The 18,297-nt window shown below is 47.2% G+C and overlaps 1 protein-coding gene across 5 annotated transcripts in view; it reads left to right on the top strand.

Annotated features, from left to right (window-relative positions):
- STAB1 (stabilin 1) overlaps positions 1–18,297 on the top strand; it is a 59,816-nt gene that overhangs the window by 26,523 nt on the left and 14,996 nt on the right. For all 5 annotated transcript variants that reach the window (XM_080386284.1, XM_080386285.1, XM_080386286.1 and 2 more), the window contains 25 exons: positions 861–941; positions 1,242–1,400; positions 2,274–2,336; positions 3,708–3,809; positions 4,774–4,860; positions 5,212–5,323; positions 5,851–6,034; positions 6,275–6,368; positions 7,312–7,470; positions 8,373–8,468; positions 8,844–8,939; positions 9,542–9,589; positions 10,467–10,597; positions 10,990–11,101; positions 11,322–11,399; positions 11,775–11,876; positions 12,353–12,460; positions 12,964–13,095; positions 13,288–13,416; positions 14,274–14,330; positions 15,156–15,251; positions 16,305–16,500; positions 16,944–17,039; positions 17,264–17,309; positions 18,012–18,091. In XM_080386284.1, coding sequence (XP_080242410.1) covers positions 861–941; positions 1,242–1,400; positions 2,274–2,336; positions 3,708–3,809; positions 4,774–4,860; positions 5,212–5,323; positions 5,851–6,034; positions 6,275–6,368; positions 7,312–7,470; positions 8,373–8,468; positions 8,844–8,939; positions 9,542–9,589; positions 10,467–10,597; positions 10,990–11,101; positions 11,322–11,399; positions 11,775–11,876; positions 12,353–12,460; positions 12,964–13,095; positions 13,288–13,416; positions 14,274–14,330; positions 15,156–15,251; positions 16,305–16,500; positions 16,944–17,039; positions 17,264–17,309; positions 18,012–18,091 — 2,644 coding nt within the window. The remainder of the gene's footprint in view (positions 1–860; positions 942–1,241; positions 1,401–2,273; positions 2,337–3,707; positions 3,810–4,773; positions 4,861–5,211; positions 5,324–5,850; positions 6,035–6,274; positions 6,369–7,311; positions 7,471–8,372; positions 8,469–8,843; positions 8,940–9,541; positions 9,590–10,466; positions 10,598–10,989; positions 11,102–11,321; positions 11,400–11,774; positions 11,877–12,352; positions 12,461–12,963; positions 13,096–13,287; positions 13,417–14,273; positions 14,331–15,155; positions 15,252–16,304; positions 16,501–16,943; positions 17,040–17,263; positions 17,310–18,011; positions 18,092–18,297) is intronic.

Here is an 18,297-nt window from a genome sequence, read left to right as displayed (position 1 = left end):
TGGCTAAAGTTAGAGATGGAGAACTGGTGCACGTGAGCCTGTGCTCTGACCCAGTACTGCCAATTTTGCACCAGCATTGCTGTGTAGTATAATGGCAGGGTAAATAAAATCAATACAGTGCACCAGCAAGACGTTTTCCCTTATATAATAAACAAGATGTTTAAAGTTAGACACAAAACCTGCGGAGGAAGTGAATACTCAAGTATTATGGTATAATGTCATGTCCTTCATTAAGAAATATCAATATTATTCCCATTCTTTACTGAGAAGGAAATGTCAGTCCTTGTGATTTTCTTAATGCCAATAGAGAAAATGAGCAGCACTTTGACAAAACGTAGTCAATGAATACAACATGGTGACAAGCTGAGCTACTTTTTAGTAACCTGATGGACACAAAAGTAGCAATTATCTTGGTTCTTTTCTTACAACTTCTGAAATCAATTACGTTTCTCAATACAGTATCTGCAGCTTACATTTTTGCTGCCTTTAGAAATAAGCTTTAAGTCAAAATGTATTTCCTATTATGCTTCTGGCCAAGCTTTCAGCATTTATTGACCATGTCCTGCAAAAATCCCCTTATTATTCTGACCTTACGTGTAGCTGTATTACTGAAAGACACTATTCGTGCCTTTCCAGCACTGTGGCCACCAGCACTGTGTTTGTGGTATTGCAGACAATTCAAAGTCTTGGTTTTCCTTATGTCCGATTGTTTGCGGTTAAGGTATTTACATGAAATGTAAATGTTGAAGTCACGTCTGCTTTAGAATGTTTTTTAAGTGGTGGGAACCATGGAAGGATTTTGTAAGCTCTACTGAAATGATCTTGCTTTTTTGTGATACTGTCCCCTTGTGTTTTTACAGGTGACTGTAGAGAAACTGATAATGATGCCACACATTGTTACTATGTCTAACCAGATAGTTACCATCAACATCAGCGCAGATGTAAGTATGAATCAAAACCCTTTTGGGCAAACCCTCCTGTGCAAGGAGAAAGTCTGGATGTGGTTCTGAACAATGTGGTTTCAACCCATCTCTGCTTCCTCCTCTACTTAAAGAACTAGACTTAAATGAGATCATTGAATTGGTTTGCTTCTTATCCAACCTGTGACTCCACGAAGTGGCTTGACCATTTGTGTGGTTGCACTTGATGTTGTGTGCTGTCTGTTTTCTGTGTTGGCTTTATGTAGTTGATACAATGTAATGGGCTAAAGTGCAGATAAATTATTTGTGTTTCTGCATCAGGGAAGAATTCTGATGGATGAGTCAGGGATCCCCTTAAACATGCGAGACATTGTGGCATCAAATGGTATTATTCATACTTTGGATGGCATCTTCATCCCTCCTTCAATAATTCCCATTTTGCCTCACAGATGCAATGAAGAGCAACATAAAATTGTGACAGTAAGTGAGCTTCTTCCATTCTCACGCTAACGGTTGCTGTAGACCCCACACTTACCCGGAGGGACAAAAGTCTGTGTAAATTGCATTTGGGAAATGTGTTCTCTTTGAGAGGTCCCTTGATGTGAATTTAGGCAGTATCAGCACCACCAATGTTTCTTCTGCTAGCACTTGGCACTGCTCTCCTGGCAACCAGCAGATGTTTCTTGCAGATTCTTCTTTCCTTGCACCCATCTTGCCTTTGATTCAGAAATACACTTGCCGCATATGATCTTCACACCATAACCCAGCTGACAATGGTTTGTTCCCGTCGCTGTTAGCATTGGTGTCCTGTCGTCTGGACGGGAAGCAGTCATTCAGGAGCAGGAGCTACAAATGCGGTGCGGTATTCTCACCTGAGCAGTTTTGAATGCCTTACTTTAGGTGCTTATTCCCCAGTTTGATCATTGGTAGCTAACTGAAGGAAGAAGATGAGGCTCTGAATAGGCAAGAGGTACCTGATTTGGAGAGACACAGTTAAGCCCAAGTGGCCAGAGGGCCCACACAGCTCACTGATGTAGTGAGGCGTGCTGCATGGGTGCCCAGCGTGTTTTCCAGCATAGCTGTGGAGCAGCTGTGTGGCTGATAGACTCACAGGGTGAAGACAGACCCCATCTTGCAGTCAGGTGCAAGTATCTCCTTGAGACAAAGGAGTCATTTTATTTAAGTGATAAACTTACCCCATTTCAGAGCACGGAAACTCCTCCCTAGAAATGTTTCTGATACATGTTGTGATGTTTTGGATATATACTGGGAGTGGTAGCTCTGTAGTGTTCTTGGCATGGGGAATGGGTTCCTTTAGGAAGATTAAGTTTCCCCCTCTTGTTTTCTTAACAGGGCTCTTGTGTGGACTGTGAGGCCCTCAACAACAGCATTTGCCCACCTGGCAGCAGAGAAATGGTAAATATTTTTGATTGTTTTGGTAATTTCTTCTTTGCATGATGAAGGTTTCTAACCCAAGCCACTTCTAAATAAATGGAGAGCAGGAAAGGCAGCCAGTAGAGAGGTTTTTTGGAGGATATGTTCTCCCCACATATCCCTGCTCTGTGGTCCCGGACTGTCACCCGCTAACTGCTCTGTGCTGTTTCTTATTCTGAAGTCTGGTTGCTGAATCAATGGAGAGAGCTGTGAGACAGTCTGGGCTAAACGAAATTGTAGGCTTGCAGCTTGCTCTTAGTGCTTCTGCTCTGCTTAAGGCAGAGTTTTCCTGCTCACGTGCTGAGTCTGCTAGCTCCTCCAAACTGCTAGAACCCAGCCTGATCCCACCAGTACCATCCAGTATTATCATATCACGGCAGTACTGTATCACAGCCTGTGTCACGGCCAGAGAATCACAGCAAGCTTCCTGTGCTGCAGAGGGTGAGAAATAATTTGTTCTTGGCCTATGCTCCCTGTTGCTTCGGAGATAAGCAGAACTAGCTGAAGGTGAAGTAAGGAGGAGTTTTGGGGGCTGGTGTTTGAGTTGTCCCATGCTGAGTTTAGCAGAACAGCAAGTTTCAGGAAATCCCCATGTAAAGGCCAGGCCCAAGCTCTTTGTGAAAGCCAGAGAGGTGTTCACCACTGTTGACTGTTGGGCGTCATCTCAGAGACCTGACTTTCAGAAGAACTTGCTGATGTCTCAGCATGAACGTCTGAGGTAGAGCTCTGCAAAATCACTAGTCACTCATTTTCCTCTCTGATTGAGGCAGGTGAAGCCAGAATCATCTGGAGCCCAATTCTGCCTGTGTCTAACTCCATGACACATCACTGAGCATTGTTCCAAAATTACTTGCAGTTCTTTTCCTCCCCCTGCTCTCTCTTCCCTCTGTCTCACCTCCCTGTCTATCTCACCTTCCTCCCTTTTTTCCATTCCCTCCCTCCCTCTCTCATTCTCTCTCTCACTCCCCTCTGCCCCACTCTCCCTCCCTCCTTCTCCCCTCTCTCTTTCCTCCCCTCTTTCTTCCCCTCTATTTCTCCACTCCGCCCTTTTCTCCCTTTTGTCTCCTCTCCTTCCCTTCCTCTCTCTGTCCCCCTACCCTCTCCCCCTACTCTCTCCCACAGCATACTAATTTTAGAAAAAAAGGGCAGCACCTTGGCTCAGACCTGGGGACTGCTGGGAGCAACAGGAAGCCACCATGTGCCTTCTTTCGTGATAGGCATGCCGTAACAGTATCTTGTTCACCTTGGCTCCTCCGTGAACTTCCTCAGCTCAGAGATAGGCATAGTTGCTCTGTGCAGCAAAAAGAGCAAAGGGCAAGGTTACAGTGCTGACGAGTTGTTGTGTTTGTACAGGAACCAACGCTCTTCCCAAAAGAATGTGTCTATATCCATGATCCACAAGGCCTGAACGTCCTGAAGAAGGGGTGCGCCAGGTACTGCAATCAAACTGTCATGGTGAGTGTGATGGAAGACCACGCTCCCTTTGAAAGGAGCGCAGCTTTGCTCTTCCTCATTCATCAAGAAGAGCTTTGACTCCTTGAGCTGAGAGAGGGCTGGATGGGAGCAAAAGCAAAGCTGTCCCACGCAAGGGCTGTCCCCAGGACCATCACATAAACTGGCTACCTGCGTTTGCTTTGGCAAACAGAAAGAACACAGGGTACCAGCCTGCTGCGAATGCTAGAAGACAGCTCAGTTAAACCCGAGTACAATAATAAATAAAATAAAGGATGCCAGTTGCAACCATCCAGCCTGGAGGAAGCCGTGAGTCAAACGGTGCAGTGTTAGCTCTGGCATGTTTTCCCTGAGAGTGCCCTGGTTTTAGCATTTCTCCCAAAGGAAACCGAGGGAAAGTGCTGTGAGCTGTGAAGTGATCGCATCCTGTTTAGGAAACATTGTCAGACGGTTCAGGAAAGTCACTTTTAGCAAGCTGATGGACCTTATGCTTGTGTCTGCAGCTCCTGAGCTCTCACAGTGCTGACTATATGAAATGATTTGTGGGTGTCTCATTAAATACTGCTGATTGTTTGTCTTGTGATTGTTCTTCCACTGGTCATTCATGATGAGGCGTGTGATCCAGGGCTGATACATCCCTCCAAAGAATGCAATCCTCAGCAAAGATCAAGTAGGAGTGAGTGCGCCAACACTGTTGAACAAATAAAAAATATGGACCCTACTCATTGAAGCCAGAGACAGCAGAAAACAGTGATTTATTATGAGAATAGGTTGTGAGCAGAAAGAGGGGTTTTTCTGGAAATTAATCTAAGTGCCAGAGCTGTTAGAAACGCAGATGCCAAATGAGATGGTCCATTTCAGTTCATGGCAGAGAGGAGAACCAGGATTTCAGAATTATGAGGCAGGATGACTCCAGGCAATTCTTGTGAAGTCACGTCATACCTTTGCAATTTTGCTTTTGTTTCAGAAACCTGGGTGCTGCAAAGGATTCTTTGGTCCAGACTGCATGCCGTGCCCAGGGGGATTTTCCAGTCCATGCTATGGCCGGGGAAATGTAAGTATGAAAGATCCTGCTGCGTTGCAATGTGCAGCTGAGACAGTGTGGTTAGAGAGTGTAGCTGTAGACAACTGTAATTCAGTTTGTGCTCCAGAGCGAAGCCCATAGCAGTGGCAGCAGAAGATCCAGGGAGAATGGCATGTACTCGGTGTGTTTTAGATCTTGAGCTCTAGTGTGAATCATGTCATGACTGCTGGGGACAGCTCTGCTTATGTGAGACACTGTATTACTACCACCACTCTTCAAAGTCCTGGGTTTTATTGCAAGTCTCAAAGTACCTTTGATAGCTACCAACACCTCAGCTTTGCCTTGGTTCTGTGAGTTTCCATCCCTTTGTTTTCCTTCTAGTGCAGCGATGGCATACAAGGGAATGGCAACTGTAACTGCTTTGAAGGTTTCAAAGGAATAGCCTGCCACATCTGTTCAAACCCGAACAAGCATGGCGAGAACTGTGACGAAGGTTGGTAATTCTGATGGAGGGACTAGAGGAAAATGCAGGGCAAGGACAGAGTGCAGGGTCACGTATCCCAGATTCCCTTCTGGCAAAACCAGCATCACGAAAGAAGTGACGGAAATGTCATCGTGGTTGTCCCTTCAAACAACAGTGGAGAAAACACAGCTGTTTTGACAGTGGTGACTGGGGTCTTGGAAACATCAGCCAAATCTAGGTGTGGGGCTTTGATTTAGATCTGTCCTGCTAGGAAAGAAAAGACAGTTGACAAGGACCTTGAGCTTGATAGCCTAAACTTGAACCTGTCCTTACAGCTTATAGAAAACATGGACCCAGGCAGTCACAGGAAGTGTTCCCTCACCAGGTTTCGGGTTATGGTGGATGTCTCTCGGCAGACATCCCTCTGTCAAGAACAAATGGGATGATCATTTGGTTCACAAGAGGTTGTGAAGGAAAGTTGGGAATCTAAAAAATGCCTCGCTGTGCTGGATTCTGGACTTTTTGTAGTTACTGATCTTACTCCATGTACTTGTCAGATTGTGGCTGTGTCCATGGTGTCTGTGACAACAGGCCTGGCAGCGGTGGTGTGTGTCAGTCCTGGTCCTGTAAGGAAGGCTATACCGGCAAGTTCTGTGACAAGACGTCCAAGAACTGTGGCCCGAGCGGACTGTCCCAGTACTGCCACCAGAACGCTGTCTGCAGCCTCAATGACACAACAAGGTCAGTCTTTTTGGCGTGCCCGTTCAGGTGGGCACATCCTCATTGTACAGGCACACAGCAGCTGTGAATTGTCTATGTCTGTCTGCGTTCTTCTTGCACGGGATAGATTAACGCAGCCAACCTGCTAGAAATCAAAGCTAGGTTCTTGCTTGCTTGAGGGGCTCAAACTGCCTTTTTGCTCTCTGCTGGCTTGCAGAAGGGGCTGCTCTATCTGTGTCCCTTTTGTGCTTATACTTTAAGGTGCATCTGCATGGATGGGTACGAAGGTGATGGGTTTTCCTGCCAACCCATCGACCTGTGCGGTCAGCCAGAACGAGGAGGCTGTTCAAAGAATGTAAGTGGGGCCAGACGGTAACAGTATGGAGAAGCAGCTCCTGTCCATCAGAGCAGGAATCCAGGACTCCTGGGACTGTTGCAGATTTTGTGTGCTAACTTTCCCTGTCTGTAAGATAAGGTGAAATAACAGGAACCTTGACACACTTGTCATAAGGATGTCAATCATTTGGGTTGGTGCCAAAATGCAGCACCCCAAGGAGAGTTGGGCTGGTTTGCACCAGATGTTTGGGCAGCCATGGAGATGAGCGGTACAGACAATTTTTGGGTTGTATTGATCTTCCCAAGCTCTTGTAATGTGTGTTGGTTTCTCTGTTGCTGTGTTTAGGCTGTAGCTTAACTGTGAGCTCCAGCTTGTATTTCCAGTAGCCATCAACACTACATTATTATCCTTAGTAAAAAACTCTGGTGCTTTATAATGGAAACGACTGCCAAATGGTCAGACCTCATTATAATTTAAACCTCTTAGTGGCAGGAACACATTGGGCTGTGTAGAAGGAAATAGGATGGCACTGGATACAAAGTAGGTCTTTCCTGAGAGAGATCTGGCTCCCATCATTGATTCCATTGAACATTTCCAGGCAGGAGATTGTGTGAAGAGAATTCCTCTTCAGGGAAAATCTCTTCTATAATGCAAGAGCTTTACAGGATGGTAGGGAATGCCCTGGGAGTTCTGAGCCATCCTAGACACACGTATCTGCCTCGCTGAAAACACAGAATGTTTCCAGAATCACTATATTATGAAGCTGCCTGACTTTTCTGGAGAAGATGCTTCCACCCCCACCCCCAGCGCTGGAGTCAGAGTTGGTCACTCATAAGTTCTCCACAGTCTGATGAAGGATATTTGCTGCTGTATTTGCATTGTGCTTCTATTTTGCGCTATTTGCATTGCATTTGCATACCTTCTGCTGAGTGTCATTTTTTTCCTCTCCCTTCTCTTGGAGGCTGCGTGCACCAGTACGGGCCCCGGCACTGCCACCTGCCAGTGCAACACAGGCTGGACTGGGGACGGGAAAGCCTGCGTGGCTATAGACAACTGCATGCTGGAGAGCAGAGGGAACTGTCACATCAATGCTGACTGCGTTTATATTGGCCCTGGCCAGGTATGATCATGCTAAGCAGGCTGATGGTGGACTTCACATTTACTAAGCTGCTCTGAGATGGCCCTGGCTTGCCAGCTGTGGAAATCAGGCTGGTCAGCTGCAAAGGCTGCGTGGCTGCTGCCAGAAACACCGGTGGCAGCTAAACCCACACAGCATACTTGCATGTGGTGAGACGCAGTGATGTGTTTGAGGCTGCTGCTCTACTCTCAGAATTTTTTGCAACAAAGGGAGGAGACTGCGCTCCATAACACATCTTGGTATAAGGCATCAGTTGCTGCGTCCCTCTTGTTCCCAGATCACAGCATTGTCTCTGGGTGATGCTAAAATATACAGAAAAGCGTGTCTGTGGAGGGAGCTGGGCCAGGAGTCAGGCATCTTGAGACAGGAGGAAGGCGTGCAGGAGAGGTGGCTTCTCAGGGTGCTGCTTCTCAAGGTGCTTCTTCCCACTGAGCAAGGAAAGCATTGGACAATGTGCTGAGAAAAGGAGCCAAATCTTTAGCAGGTTTTAGTGAGATGAGATGTGCCAGTGCTCTCCTAGCTATCCTGAAAGCAGGAACTTTGGAGTTAACCCGTCCTCTCTTTCTGCCATTCACAAAGTCTATGTCATTCCCTTTGAAAAGCTGAAATAGAGATGGAAACCATCACCTTCAAGTGACCACACACACAGCCAAGCAGCGCAGGGGATCACTGTGCTTGAGTAACCAGGCAGTGTGCGGGCTGTGATAGAGGGTGGTGCTCTGCTATCTCTAAGGAAATATCTCCACATTTCCAGGTCTCAAAAGACCGGGAAGAAAACTTGGGAAAATAAATTAAGAATAGGTTTTGCTGCCTTAGACCTTTCCTGGGTAGCAAACGAGGATGCTCTGATAGGTCTGTAAAATTGAAATGTCTCTTGCTTGCAGAGCAAGTGCGTCTGCAAGAGGGGTTATGCTGGTGACGGCTACAACTGCGATGCAATCAACCCATGCCTCATGGACAACGGTGGCTGCCATGACTTGGTGAGTAGCTGAAGAGCCGTCCCAAGGCTGGCGTGGCAGTGGAGGTTCCTCTGCTCCCTGACAGAGGTTTTGCAGCCATGGCATCGAGAGAATTGCAGGGTTTTATGTTATGTCATCTTACTGGCATGCCACTGAGGTGTGATAAAGGTGGATCCTCTTGATTTTTGTGAGTTCACACAACCAGAGCTATCACATAGGCTTAGCTGCATGAGGTATAAATCCAGCGTCACCATAAAGGCAACAGGAGGAAGGTGCCTGCCTGTGTGTGTTCCCATAGCCCCGGCCACGGAAGGCCAGAATTCAATTCGCAGATAGGTGTAACACTGCATAACCTGTGTTTCTGCTCTCTCATTTCTCCTTTCCCCGTATTTGCAGGCTACGTGTGTGCCTCTTGGGGGAGGAGAGAGAGCCTGTGCTTGCCCTGAAGGCTACGTTGGGGATGGCATGACATGCTACGGGGACATTCTAAAAGTGAGTAAAAAGCAAGTATCTGAGGTCTTCTTGAGATCGGAGAGAAGCGGCTCTGCTCTCACATTCCTTTCTCTGTTACCTGAGTTGCCGCCTCCTCTCAGCCACCAGCCTGACAGCACGAGTATGTCCCAAGGCGACAGGGACAGAACTGATGCCAAGGCCAATTATTGCCAATGAAACCATCGGCAGTGGTTTCTAAGCTGCTTCAGCCCTGTCTGTCCTGTGCAATAAGTCATCTTTTCTTTGTTGTTTGGAAGGTTTTTCAGGTCAGAGCTGCTAGGCTCATTTTCTGTCATTAGAAATATCAAAGGCCGTTGTGGATTCAATCCCTGTCCCTGGTAAACATGAGCAATTGCAGGGGAGTTGAAAAGAGTTTGGGTTTTGGGGAATTTTTTTTTTTTAATGCCTGAAGCTTGGGTTTAGGAGTACCCATCCCTCCCCACGATACGTGGTGCCGGTACTGGCTGTGGGGTGAGGGGCATGTCTAAGTCATTATTGCCAGCTTTGATATCGCATAGGGCTCCTTTCCCACACCCTGGGTCTCCAGCCCTGCAGCCTCCGTGCTCAGCAGGGGTAACCCTTCTGTTGTTTCTATTTGGAAGGAGCTGGCCAGGAATTCCCACTTCGCGGGCTTCTACAACTGGATTAAGGTAAGAACAGCCATGGGATGCCTGCACAAGTTCTGAAGAAGTGAAGCCTGTGTGAACACTGCTGTTAGAGGAAAAGCAGCTCCATTTATCTTTTTCATTAGAGAAACACAAAACAGTGAAGGAGGAATCATTACAGAGCAGGCATGTAGAAAAGCTCTAAAGTTTGTGATAGTGTGAGGGTCATGAGTGTGTTTTGGGAGGCCTTGTTTCCAGCACAGGAGGAAGCTGGAGCTGTGCTACACTTAATTTTGATGATTGTATCATCTGTAACTCCTGGCCATCATAAAATAGTACAGAAGGGAAAGAAAAAGAGGTAGCATTGTAATAGCTATTTTTCAGAAGAACGTGCTTTGAGAAGTCAGACTCCTCGTTCCTTTTCTTGTTACTGCTTCCCGGTCTCCAGTGTGGCAGTAACAGAGATGTTCCACAGACACCAGCAGGTCTGTGGGAGCATGCTATGATGTACGGCAGCTAATTGAGCTTTAGCTTACCTGTCCTGCTGCGTACCTTGCTTTTGCCAGGAATAATCTTGGTCCCTGCCCCAAAACTGATGCTGTGGGTTCAGGAGGGATTTATGGATATGACTGAAGGGGGTTTGAAGATTAATCGAAGCGCGAAAGTAGGGTTTAAAGCAGCAGGTTTTCCCTTGGCAAACGGGTGTCACCTGTCTTGCCTGCACCACCTGTGGCATTCATTGATTGCCAACAGCACTTACCTGCCGTGCCCAGGAGAGCCTGCTGTGCTGCCCAGCATATGCCGTCTTTCTGCACATCCCTTTCATGCGACTGCAAGAGCAGGATGGCTGTTGGTTGTGTGCTGTGGTATAGATGTGACAGTGTCACGTCTTACTTGTTCATTTTTGTGTTTTGGACAACAGAAATCACTCTTCAGCATCCCAGCAGGAACCAATGTCACTGTCCTGGTGCCATCGGAGGAAGCTATCAAAAACTTGAGCCAGACTGAAAAAGATTTCTGGTTGACGCCCTACATGCTGCCATTTTTAGTCAGGTACGAGGAGACTCCTGCTTTTGCTTTACTATGCCAAACAGTAACAAAGCCATGAACTGGATTTCTGCTGATACAAGACCAACAAAGAGTCATCTTAAGATAAACATAGAAGCAAGATTAAATATCTAGCAGGCAAAGAATTTCTTAGGTCTTTAAAACATAACGGACCACAGGCAATGGGAAGTGGGTTTGCTTTCCATGTGTTTGCAGAGAGAGATTTTCCCAGTCATGTAGATGCAGATGGCATCAGGACAAGTAATTCCCTCCATCATTCTCTCCACACGCTTAACTACTTCATGTGAGAGACCTGAATGTTGGGTGGTATGGTCTTGTCTCTCTGTTATTGCAAACAGCGCCCTAATCTTTTCTTTACCTGTCTTTGTTCCCTTCAGGGCCCACTTTCTTGAAGGTGTCTTCACTGGTGAAAAGCTCAAAAAGTATGACAGGCCAGAATTACCCACCCTCAACCCACAGACCAAATGGCAGATAAACACCAGGAGCGGTGTAAGGGTTTCTTACATAATGCACATGTACCAGTATCAAACTAAACTGCTCGGGAGCTGCTGTATCCAGTGGGGAGGCTGGATGGGACACTGGTGCCCTCAAACTCAGACATCTTTCAAAAATTGTACCCGGATCCATCATGTGCAACCTTGAACAGTGTATTTGTTTGGAACTTGCTCGACAGTTTCTAATCCTTTTACTTCTCCTGATACTTTTGCAGGTGTTAACCATCCAGAATGTGAGTATAGTCATCAGCGACATCCCTGCCAGCAACGGTATTATTCATGTCCTCAGTAAGGTACGTCAGTACGTGCAGTACTGGGAAATGCTGCAGCTGTAGCAGCAGGTTTGTGTGGCAGCATCTGTGATGGGGCCAAGGAGGAATACATGTGTGGACCGTTAGGGATATGATGGCAAAGATATATTTGGTTATCACAAGGTCCTGACAGATGTTTCCTGTGCAGCAGTGTTTAATGTTTAAAATACTTGTCTCCAGGACAAGCGAGAGGGAAGTTCCTCTTCTCTTGGCTGACAGAAGAAGAGTTAAAGCTATTGCAGAATTGTGTAAAATGAGGCCTTTTCTAACTGCCTTTCTTGCAAGCAGGGCAAGAGTCTAGTGATTTCTCCCAGAGCCACTTGCCCAAACTTGCTTATGAACGCGTTGTTTCCACAGGTTTTGTTGCCACCTGCAGGAGATATCCCACCAAGTCCTCCAGGTCTGCAGAAACAGCTTGATTCAGTTGCCTCATTCAGCACATTCAGGGAGTTGCTACAGGTAAGCAGCTGAGGTGAGCAACGTTGTGGTTGTCAGAACTGTCTTTTGAGTAAATGCCCACCTTACCCCGTACTGATGGACCAAAATTTGGACTGCCTGGTGAGAAAAGGGAGACGGCTTGTTTTCTGCCATTCATGAGGGATCTTCTGGGAAAGCTCTTTTGAGCAGCCCAAGAGTTAAATACTCACAGTTAGTTTACAGTGGAAGCCAGCCTGTCTGCTGCGAGCACATTCATGCTTGTACAGGGCAGAGACACCTAGAGGAAAAGGAAGGCTTGCTCGTCACTGGGAAGCTGCACTTATGTCAGCGCAGGAGGAGGAGCAAGCAATTAGATGTGTGTGACTGAGTAGAAGCCGTGTATCCCGTTTTCAAGCGTTTCCTCTAGCGCTCTTGCCTTTGTAATTGATTTCATGTGTGGTTTGGTTTTTAGTGAGCACAAACGTGATTACTAATGTTCCTGTTTGGGCATTTTGTAGCAATACCAACTCATTGGAAAGATTGAGTCCTCTGAAGAATATACCATTTTTGTTCCTGGAAATAATTCCATTGAGGAGTACTGCCATGCTGCCAATGTGACGCAGTTGGTAAGGTCGCTGCTTGCTTACAGTTTGAATATGTATTGCAGTAAATGCAGGGACATGTATGCTGTCAGATCATAAACTTGAGTTTAGTAGATTTGAGCGTGGAAAGGGAATGCATATCTGGTGCTAAAAGTTGGGAGAAATGTGGCAGAGAGAAATGAGAGAGTTTCCTGGCGTGTTGCAGTGGGATCTGAAAAGAACATTTGGACCTCAAATGCAAATTTATGGGTAGATTTGTATGTGGGTAGATGGTACAATGTGTTCGCCTTCCTGGCTGGCTGTGGCAATTTTCAACCTTTGGAAACATTCCAAAAAGCATTTATGGCTTCATCCAGTAACAGAGTCATCAGGTGTGATCAGTCATCTGTGAAGGGAGTTAACTAGGTTCTGTGGGCTTAGTTAGCCGTTACAGATGCTTAAGAACTCTTCTTATGCCATACCTCTGACTGAATTGTAGCCTAAGAAATCAAAAGAGTCCTAACATTTGGGGTTTTTTGTGGATTTAGGACAACGAGACAGTGCAGTACCATGTTGTACTGGGAGAGAAGCTCTTGCCCACGGACTTGAGAAGCGGAATTCATAAGAACAGCATGTTAGGGCTCTCCTACTGGCTCATGTTTTATCAAAACAGCACCCAGGTAAGGAAGGAAGACCATTCTGCCATTTGAGGATCTGGCTTGACCTATCACTTTCTAAGGCTGGTGGCTGGATACACCTATTTCTGTTTTGCACACGCTTACAAGTTTACCTGCTGTGATTGACAGCTGTTAGGCATTCCACGCAACAGGAGTTGAAGGTTATCGCATCAGCCATTTTCTTCTCCTTTGCAGAAGTTCATCAATAATATTCCTTTGGATGGAAAATTTCTTGAGACTAAGAATGGCATGCTGATTGGGGTTTCACAGGTCCTCCAGATACAGAAGAACCGCTGCACCGCCAATACCACCACCATACAAAAGGTAATGATGATTACCAAGAGCTGACCACCGTTTCACAGGGTTTCTCCACCTGCTGAACCAAACTGATGAATAGCAGACACCCTACCTTGCCTCTTCCACAGGGATGAGACAGTAGCTTGTGGTCTAACCCCAGATGAGCCCCACGTGAAATGGGGCATCACGGAGAGCTGGTACCTCCTAGCCTCAGCCTGTACTTCCAGTGCAGCAGATCTGCAGCTCGTGTGCGGATCATGTTCAGTTCCGTTGCTGGGGTGCTCCCACAGTGCCAACCAGGGGGCAGGCAGACGCTCTGACTCCCAAATACTCAGCAGTAGAAGGAAAATCCAGCCCAGTTCTTGCATGGCATGACCACAAAGCATTCCTAGAAAATGCTGTGGTCTGCCTGGGAGTCATGGCCAAAGTCCAGTCCGCATGTATCCTGTAGCTCTTGGCCATCTGAAGATTGCAGGGTCAGACTGAGGTATGATTAGAAAAAAAAGTATTTGCAGCCTTGCGTGAAGGAACTCCAGGCCTACAGAAAGCCCTACCTCATCTCAGAGACTCGGGAAAAGTATAGCATGTGATCTCTTGTGGTTTGTTTTGTGGTGCAGTCTCTGGAGTGCAGAAATAAGACCTTGTGTACACCACTGGAGTGCAGGAGTAAGACCTTGTGCGAAGCCTTTGATAGCAGCCAGGACCTGAGCATCATGCATCATGATTTTTCTTCTTTTGGTGTTTGGAGCCACGGAGATAAATACATCTTTGTCTTTGTCCCAGCCAGCAGCCTGTACAGCACCATTTGTAATTCAAGATTAGTGTCTTGGTGTGACGTGGGTTAGAGGGCACACATGTGACTTGTCCTCTTCTCTGTGCCCTAGTCAAGATGCGGGAAATGTGAGAAGGGGATCAAGTGTCCTGGTGGATCAGTTCTTGTGGTGAGTCTTTGATTCATGTGACATCTCACAGATAGTTTGCAGATAGTGCTTTGATGTCCTTTTATTGCTCTATAGATGTCATCTCGATACCTGAAAAAATGCGCCCTTGAGTCCTCCGTGGCTCGTTCATTAGCAAGGTGCGTAAGAGAAAGCAGAAACCAAGGGAGGCTTGCACAGGAAAAACACCAACATGAACCATGAGGCTTCTTACAGAGCTGGCACCAGCCTTCCCCTGAATTTCAGGAGCTCTTTAGAGCATACAGTGCGGGGAGTTTCCCCCCCTATCAGGGAAGAAGAGGTGGTTTTTTTCATCTTTTACTCTTTTGACATTATCACCAGGGAAAGCCAGTTTAGGGGTGCCGATAGCTATTTCCCAGCCTGGACTGTTGATTTGTTCACACAGATGGGCTGGTTGTGCCTGCAGCTTGTCTGTGAGTGAGTGACAAATGTTTCCAGAGCGGAAAACAACTAAGCATTTCATCTCCATGCAGGCTATGAATTGCCTAGCAGAGACATCTGGCTTCTTAGGCTTTATTACTATACTGTATGCCAAAAATTTTCCAATTACTTTTTTTCAGGATTCATACTGACATACATACCATGCATTTGGCAGGTAACAAAACAGGCTTTGTGTGGTGACCTCACATCTAGAAATGCTTCATTGGTCTCGGCTCTCAATACTCCATATTTTTAGGGCTGTTCCTGAAGCATAAAAAGCATTATTCCTCTGTTAGGCAAGAACACTGCCATATGCTCCACAACGTACAATGTTTGTCTAAATATTGTAATATCTTCTATCTTTTCCTGTGTTAATTTTAACTGCAGGAATTGCCAGGAAGCAAGAATCTCGCCCGCTGTGAATTACGCTCTGAGGGTACAAGAATACTTGGCTGCCATTTCACCTGTGCAAAAGTTTCTCTGGTAAGAAAAACATTTGCCTCTGATTCATTTTGACAACAGCAAGATGGGTATTAGAAATCCACCATGGAAACACAGCCTGTGCTGGAGTCCTGGCTGCATTTGTGCCATTGTGTAGCAGAGAGTGGGCTTGTCCTGAGAGGCACTCTCCATCCCGGAGATAGCGGGCACTGGAGAAAAACCAAACCTGCAGAAACGTCTGCACAGTGATGGATTGCGGTCTGCTGCTTTGGCATTGTTGCTTTGGGTTTTGTCCTGCAGAGGAAGAGGAGTTGAATGTTTGTAGTCTGGTTTCCTAAGGAAATGAGGCAAGAATGATGGTATTTTCCCTGTGCATGTGCCTTCCCGAATAACTGATGACTAATTGGAGCTGAACCAACGGGAGGAGCAGAAGGTCTCATGGCTATTACGGCTCCTACCAGTTCTGTGAAAATGTGTGGCTGGGAGGAAATGCTTGAAGAGGAAATGGTGAAAGAAAGACTTGTGTGAATTTGAGCTCTTACTGATACTGAAGCACTTAGTGGGAATGAGAGACTGAGGAAAAGGGAGAGAGGGAGCTGGACGTACAGTACTCACACGTAGAGCGTCAGCTTCTGCGTCCCTTCATTAGACAATGTTTCTCTTCATCCGTACTGTCCACCTTGGTCCCATCATGGTTTCCTCCCTCCATCGGTAGATGGAGAAAGAAGTGAGAACAATTAAATCAGGCTTCTGAACCGATACATCTTCTGGGAGAGCCTCTCTCTGCCCAGCAGAGTACCTTACTGGTGGGACGCACTAGGGACACAGGCGGGAGGTCGGCTGTGTGGGCACAGGACTGAACATTTACGTTACCAAATGGCCAGTGTTGCTCGAGGGCAGTGTGGACCTTTGTATGAAGCTCTGGGCAACAAAGCTCCCCATTTTAGGGGGTTTACTCCATCCCAGCTGTGCACGCCTGGCCCTTTCATGCATTGCCAGGTGTTATGGCTATCGCATGGTCAAAGGAGCAGAGTAGCTTCCACAAGAAAGCTGCACGAGATGGCTCACCCCAGCTTGTTCTTGTTGGTTTTCCAGAGGTCCGTCTGCTGCCCTGGCTACTACGGACACATGTGTGAGATGTGCCCAGGGAAGCCAGGCCAGTGGTGCTCTGGGAACGGGGAATGCCAGGACGGCATCGAGGGCAGTGGAGAGTGCCGATGTCTGGAGGGGTTCCATGGCACCGCCTGTGAGATGTGTGAAGTGGGACGATACGGAGCTGACTGCAAATCAGGTGACACTGGTGGCTACCACAGCTTGTCCCTCCCTTGCAAGGGGAAAAAGTGGTCACATCTCAGCCCGTGGGAGGGAAGCAACGACCCAAGACCTCTGAGATAGGAGAATAGCTGACACGCCACTGAGAGAGGGACGGCGGGAGCGAGTGCTTGTGATCAGCCAGAGGGGTGGCCCCATTTTTCATCCTTAAATTAAGGCACGTTGACTGTGCTACGCTGCTCATCCTGCTGCCACCCAAACTACAGAAAGTAGAGGCAGGTGGTCTGGTCCTGGGCTTTTTGGCCTGGTAGTGGGGGAATGGGAGCTGATACTCTCGTGATATTTTCCTTATGGCAGTTTGATGCGTTGGATTGGGAACAGAGCAGCCAGCAAAGTGGCAGCAGAACTGCTTGTGAGACTTGGTTGGTTTGACAGTGATGAGTGTTTATATTTCCCCTGCAGAATGTGCCTGTGACAATGGCATATGTAACGATGGACTGCAAGGGGACGGGAGCTGCGAGTGTTTCCCAGGGTGGAAGGGCCCTACCTGCCAAGAAAGTAAGTGAGTGTGAAGGGGCCTGTGGCGTAATACTGCCTTTTTGGCAGAGAAATCTGTGTGATCCTCTTTAGTTGCCAGAGCAATTCTGTGTTAGCCCAGTGAGGTGACCACAGTCACAGTGAGGTGACCGCAGTGAGGCTGTTTGCAGGGTCCTTTACTCTAGACAGCAGAAATGGCCCCAGCAAGTGAAAATACCAAGTCACATTTGTGTTTTCTCTTGCAGGAATCAAGATTGACTTATGCAATAACACTTGCCATCAAATGGCCAAGTAAGTACAGACAAGGAGCTGGGTCGTTCTGAGCAAGCCGTGTGTGTTTGTATGCGTTTTACACAGAGGTGATTCGGTGTTTAGGGCTTCGCAGATGGCTGGGAGAAGGTACTCATTAAAGATCATGACTGTCAGTTCCATTCTGGGAGCTCTGGTTCTTAGCTGCATCCAGTTTCCCCAAGGATTTTGTCTGAGCATAAATTCTTTCCAAATTCCTTCTGCTTGTGTGGATGGGAGAAAGCAGAGACTCCGAGGTCTGGCCTTCTTCAAGCCCAGTCTGGCTGTATTCATGGAGCAAATCAACCGGTATTTACAAGCCCTTTCTGCCTTGCCTGCCCTTGCCAAGGAATTAAATACGCTGACGGGCTGTGATAACTCCCTCTTGGTGCCTTCTCCATCCATCATCTGGTCTTCTATTTTGTGCTACCGGGACCCAGCCATCTCCGTCGTACCGTGCAGAAGCACGTGGGCATGGCGAAGGTGCACTGTGTGAGGTGTGAAGCCTGTGCCGGGGGGCCAGCTCCCTGGCCAGCGTGACTTGAGTATTTGGTGCGGTAAAGAAATGGATGGCAGCTACAGGCATCTTCCTCCTGTGGTCATTGTGGTCTCTGATTTGCGTATGCCAGGCTCATACAGTGTTTCCCAGTAGCCAAGCAAATCAGGAGGTGTCATCTGTGATTGTTTATCCCTTTCTTGTTTCAGCTGCCTCAATAGTTCTGCAGATTCCCCACCTATGTGCTTCTGCTCTGCTGGATACACAGGGAATGGGACCCACTGCACAGGTACCGGCAGCAAGTGTGGGCAAGATTCAAGGCTTGAAACACCTGCTGAAAGTTCGGGGGGAGGGTTGTTCGTGAAATAAATGGCATGGTATTGCTAGGGGAAAGATCATTCAAACCTTTTTCCTCTCAGCTATCCACCATGAACTCTGCCATGCTTTGGCAGAGAATTTTTCCAGTCTGGAACTTAGTATGGGATGCTTTTCATG

The sequence above is a fragment of the Falco punctatus genome (assembly GCF_963210335.1).
Source record: "Falco punctatus genome assembly, chromosome: 4".
In the NCBI taxonomy this organism is placed as follows: Eukaryota; Metazoa; Chordata; class Aves; order Falconiformes; family Falconidae; genus Falco; species Falco punctatus.
Note: the sequence above shows the minus strand (reverse complement) of the source record. Positions and strands in the feature narration are given on the sequence as shown.